The sequence below is a fragment of the Myotis brandtii genome, unplaced genomic scaffold (assembly GCF_000412655.1).
Source record: "Myotis brandtii unplaced genomic scaffold, ASM41265v1 scaffold2049, whole genome shotgun sequence".
In the NCBI taxonomy this organism is placed as follows: Eukaryota; Metazoa; Chordata; class Mammalia; order Chiroptera; family Vespertilionidae; genus Myotis; species Myotis brandtii.
The window spans coordinates 34,807-40,512 of NW_005357632.1; the positions used below are offsets into that span (position 1 = coordinate 34,807).

Sequence of the window (5,706 nt, forward strand, 5' to 3'; positions counted from 1 at the left end):
ATATTATTTTAAAATTTTTATATATATATAAAAATATATATTTTTATTAATTCTATTCTATTTTTAAAAAAATATATCGCGTCTCCTATCTGCCTACCCCAGGACTTCCGTGAGGGTCAAACTAGAGGAGGCACGGAAAACGCTTCACAGACATTTGGTTCAAGTGTAAAATGTGAGCACCTGGCTATAAAGCGAGTCGTGTTCCTGGGCTGACGAAACTCCAAGGAGGCTGGTCGCTAGGGAGGGGAAGCCGGGCGTTGCTATGTGATGTCATTACCCGGCGCCCACAGCCACCGTTTCCGGGCTGGGCTGGGCTGGGGGCCGCATTTTGCACCCTGGGGTCCCGGCAGTTTTGTCTGCGATTGGGTGGGGTGTCGCTGTGGGGTGGTGGCGGGGCCTGCGCCCCACTTGGGGGAAGCCGAGTGTTGGTTTGTGGGTGCCAGGTCCGCGTGGCCGATTCTCTGGAAATGGCCAGTGCGTGTCAGGGCAGCTCCTGCGTTGAGCGTCTGCCCCCTGGTGGTCAGTGCACGTCATAGCGACTGGTTGGACGATTGGATACTTAGCATGTTAGCCTTTTATATATGTATATAGACTAGAGGCCCGGTGCACAAAATTCATGCACGGAGCGGGGTGGGGGGTCCCCTCAGCCCAGCCTGCACCCTCTCCAATCCCGGACCCCTCGGGGGATGTCCGACTACCGGTTTCGGCTCTATCCCAGGGTTCAGGCCTAAGCCGGCAGTCGGACATCCCTCTCACAATCCGGGACAGCTGGCCCCTAACTGCTCACCTGCCTGCCTGCCTGCCTGATCTCCCCTAACGGCCCCCCCTGCTGGCCTGATCACCCCTAAATGCCCCCCATAGGCCTGGTCATCTTCAACTGCCCCCCTCCCCAGCTGGCCTGGTCGCCCCACGCCGCCTGCCGGTTCTTTTGGTTGTGATGACCCTGGCTTTTTATATATTAGGATTTTTATTGATTTCAGAGAAGGAAGGGAGAGGGAGAGAGAGAGTTAGAAACATCCATAATGAGAGACAATCATATGTCTATAATTTTAATATTTTGTGTAAGTTAGAAGATCTTACTTTATAATATAAAATTTCAAAATGTATTTTTAAAGATACTGGCCAGACTGTCTGTCGATGTCAGAGTAGGGAAGCAGCTGCTTTTCTGTACTGTGATGGGTGGCAAAATGGATGTCTTCTCATGAAGGTATTTTGCTTCCAATAATTTATCCCAAAGAACTAATCCTGGAATTTTACAAAGTCCACCTACAAGGAAACTCATTCCACTGCTGTTAATAAAAGCAAATCAACCTAAATAATAAGAGAAGATGGGTTAAATGATGCTCCATACAATGGGTAATGGTAGTGTCTGGTTCATGGGGTTGTTGTGAGGATTAAAGGAATGTTCAGAACAGGGCCTGGCACTCAGAGGTCCTATTTTACTGTTTGTTATTACATAGTCATTAAAAGGAGGTTAAATGTGTCATTGATAGAAGAATTGTTCATGATTTAAGTGAAGAAAACAGTTACAAGGAGATGCAGCATAGCATTATAACTAGGAGGACGGACTCTAGGACCAGCTCTGCTCCCTACCAGCCGTGAGACCTCAAGCAAACTGTTTAAACTCTGCTCTCATTTCCTCCCATGCACAGTAACAGTACCTTCCTCAAAGAGATAAAAGTATAAAAAGCACTTAACAGTGCCTGGGCACTGTTATACCCATAATAGCTATTATTATTATAAAAAATTTATTTAAAAAAGAAATATGAGTATATATGTTCATGTGTGTATTTCCCTGAAAACTGTGGAAGGTTAGATACCAAAATGGTAACAGTGGTCTGTCTGGAAGCATAGATGGGGGGCTGGGGTGCAATGGGGGATAAGAACACACATGTAATACCTTCATCAATAAAGAAAAAAAATCAAAAATAATAATAAAAAATAAAAAAAGTTTATCTTTATTGTCGAAAGGTATTATAGACCTTTTTACCCCAAATGCCCCTCCTCCAGCCACCCCACCCCTGTCAGGCCTTCACCACACTATTGTCTATATACCCAGGGAATACGCATTAATATGCATACAAGTTCCTCCTTTTATCAACGTTTCTCTCCCACTCCCTTCCTCTCTGTCTAAAAAAAAAAAAAAATCAATAAAAAAATATTTTTAAATTAAAAAAATAAAAATCCGTTGAGAAAAACATCTTCGGGCGATGACGAACAAAAAAGAAACAATCTGAAAACAATACCAAAAAAAAAAAAAAACAACCCCAAAATGAAACAAAAATTCCGCACATGTTCCCAAAAGACACGGGCGCTGGAGGCCTCTGGAATTCACACCTTCGCGGTGGATTCTTCAACCTCTTCCACGGAAAAGACCTCTTCGATGTCCCCTTTCCCGGCGGCTGGGGTGAATTTCTCCCAGATGATCTGGGAGGAGAAGAAAAAAAAAGAAAAGAAAAAAAAAACACAATGAGGGTGTCAGGTCTGCAGGACCCCCCGTTTGCTGGTGGGGTGGGGATTGTAGGTAGAAACTCCAAACAGATCTACGTGGGTCTCCTTGTCACCGAGGGACCAGCCAGGCCGCCCTGCTGGAGGGTTTGTGTAGGATGTGGGACGTGCAAAGGTCCTGGGGCAGGTTGGAGCTTGGACAGGAAAATGGGGGAAGTGGCTCAGCCTGGTATCCCATGAGGCAAACAGGATGCTGGGGGTCCCCGGAAACCAGGGATCGGGGAAGGGGGGGGCCCAGGGTGTGGACTCAGGATAATGACCCGAGAGATGTCCATGTCATTGATGGGGTGAGCGAGCCGGGAGCTGGTTGCTATGACGACAGCGGAGAGACGTGGTCCCGGCCGCAGGGAGAGTGGCCCCTGAGGAGGTCCCTATATGGGGTGGGGTCTCCCCATTTTTTTGGCACACTTCACCCCCTTCTGGCACCTCCTCCAGGGGGTCAGGTCAGACTCCCTATTGTCTGTGTCTCTCAGTCTCTCAAGACCTGACCCCTGACCCCAAGGCAAGGCCACGGAGCTGGACACAGCATTCTGGCCACATCCCTGTAGCCCCCTTCAAGGGGTCACCCAAGCAGGAGATGGCGGGACATTCGCAGGGTCCCTGGACGCCCCCCACTTTCCACCCTGGATCACCCCCTTCCCCGGACGAACCTCATCATCGGTGAGATAGTCATTGTTCACTTTATCTTTCACTCGAGGAATAGGCACCCCAACAAACCTAGTGAGACCGAAAAAAAAAAAAAGTGTGAAGAATGAACCCAGGTGGCGGAGTTCCCCCTCGATGTCCAAGGAGACTTTCCCTGTCAATCAGACGGTGACTGGCGTTTTCCCTGTCCAATCAGATGGCGACCGAGGCCTTCCCTGTCCAATCAGAGAGGAGCAACTATATCCCTTTCCCCTCCCCCCCCAATCAGCATTTTGGCAGCCAGAACAATGTCACTGAAACATCACACAAGGTTCCACAAAACCGAAAGTAGGAGGCACCGGAGGAATCCAGCGTGGGGATAACGGGGGTCTTTCTAGAACCTTCACTCTGACCCTCGGAGGCAGGGATGGGCGTGGGGAGTCCAGGGTCTTCGGTGATAAAGGCTGGGGGCTCATAAGACCCATGTCCCTCCTTCCCTCCAAACTTCTGCACATGTGGCCCATTCTCTGTTTTGTGACTAATTTATTATTCTTTGTTTTGTTTCTTTCTTTTTTTTTTATTCTCTTTTTTGTGTGCGAATTACTTATTATTATTAAATTAATAACATCTGGGCGCACTGTTAGCCAGACTTGAGTTTACTAACTTTTAAATATATATATACTAGAGCAGTGGTCGGCAAACTCATTAGTCAACAGAGCCAAATATCAACAGTACAACGATTAAAATTTCTTTGGGGAGCCAAATTTTTTAAATTTAAACTATATAGGCAGGTACATTGTGATTCACGTAATGAGGGCGCTCCTAAGGCTTAGGAAGAGCCACACTCAAGGGGCCAAAGAGCCGCATGTGGCTCGCGAGCTGCGGTTTGCCGACCAAGGGACTAGAGGCCCGGTGCATGAAATTCGTACACGGGGGGTGGGGTGTGTTCCTCAGCCCAGCCTGCACCCTCTCCAATCTGGGACCCCTTGGGGGATGTCAGGCTGCCGGTTTAGGCCCGATCCTGCAGCGGGATTGGGCCTAAACCAGCAGTCGGACATCCCTCTCGCAATCCAGAACCGCTGGCTTCTAACCGCTCACCTGCCTGCCGGCCTGATCGCCCCTAACTGCTCCCCTGCTGGCCTGATCGCTCCTAACTGCTCCCCTGCCGGCCTGATCGCCCCTAACTGCTCCCCTGCCTGCCTGATCGCCCCTAACTGCTCCCCTGCCAGCCTGATCGCCCACCGGAACGGGCCTAAACGGGCAGTCGGACATCCCTCGAGGGGTCCCAGATTGGAGAGGGTGCAGGCTGGGCTGAGGGACACCCCCCCCTCCCTGTGCACGAATTTCGTGCACCGGGCCCCTAGTAATATATAAATTGATTAATAAAATAAACAACAACAACATGATGTAAAAAGAACAAAGACACGGCATAAAAACCACAAAAACATGATATAAAAACACGGATAAAACCAATGATCGATAAGTGGATTAATCAATAAAAACAACAACAACACGATACAACCACAGCAAAGTGCCAATAGTTGGTCTTCAGATACATCCCGGCGTCGCGTGCGATTGGCGCCAGCGAGAGCTTTATGCGTATCGCGCCTGCACGCGTTAACGTTTACTTTTAAATTGCCAGTGCGCGTCACATGTACCGGCCGGCCGGTCGGACGGACGGTGGGACGGCCGGTCGAACAGACGGTCAGACGGTTGGTCCCTTAGCATTTTATATATATAGATGTGGATCACATCTGATCTGTTCCTATTTAAGCAGCCAATTCGCGGGTGGGCTGGGTGGTTAGAGCGTCGGCCCGCCCACCAAAAGGTCACGGGGTTTCATTCCTGGTCAAGGGCACATGTCTGGGTTTCAGGATTGATCCCCGGCCCCGGTTGGAGCCCATGCGGGGAGGCGACCAATCAACACGTCTCTCTCTCTCTCTCTCTCTCACATCAGGTACGTGTCCCTGGCTGGGAATCGAACCCACGACCACCGGCGCTCTAACCACTGAGCCACACCGGCCCGGGCTGGGGTTTACCTATAGAAAAGGTAGAGGAAGATCAAGGCGCAGGCGACGGTGCCCAGCATGACCAAGGAGACAAACACCGCAGTGGACGACCATTCTTCAGAGCCTGGGGACAGAGAGAGAGGGGGGCGGATCAGGGACCCCCGTGGGGTGAACTTCCAACACACGGCCCCCCTCCCTCCCCCGGCCAGTTCACGGCCGAGAAGAAATACCCAGACGTGGAGGGAAATACTCTCGAAGGCAGCGGTTCTCAACCTGTGGGCCGCGGCCCCTCTGGGGGTCGAACGACCCTTTCACGGGGGTCGCCGGAGGCCGTCGGAAAACACATCTATAATCACATATTGTTTTTGTGATTGATCACTGTGCTTTCATGATGTTCCATGTGTCACCATGAAAATCCATCCTGCAGATCAGATGTTTCCATGACGATTCGTCACAGCAGCCACATGACAGTGATGACGTAGCCACGAGAATAATGTTACGGTTGGGGGTCCCCACAGCATGAGGAGCTGTATTCAAGGGTCGCGGCCTTAGGAAGGTTGAGAAC

The 5,706-nt window shown here is 50.1% G+C and overlaps 1 protein-coding gene across 1 annotated transcript in view; it reads right to left on the reverse strand.

Moving 5' to 3' along the window:
* Positions 1-2,262: 2,262 nt before the first annotated feature.
* The window catches only part of CSF2RA (colony stimulating factor 2 receptor, alpha, low-affinity (granulocyte-macrophage)), a 13,772-nt gene continuing 10,328 nt past the window's right edge, over positions 2,263-5,706 (reverse strand). The window contains exons 5-8 of the mRNA XM_014538907.1: positions 5,549-5,562; positions 5,172-5,265; positions 3,159-3,225; positions 2,263-2,427 (exon numbers count right to left, since the gene is read on the reverse strand). Of these exons, the coding sequence (XP_014394393.1) occupies positions 2,332-2,427; positions 3,159-3,225; positions 5,172-5,265; positions 5,549-5,562 (271 nt within the window). The 3' untranslated portion in view covers positions 2,263-2,331. The remainder of the gene's footprint in view (positions 2,428-3,158; positions 3,226-5,171; positions 5,266-5,548; positions 5,563-5,706) is intronic.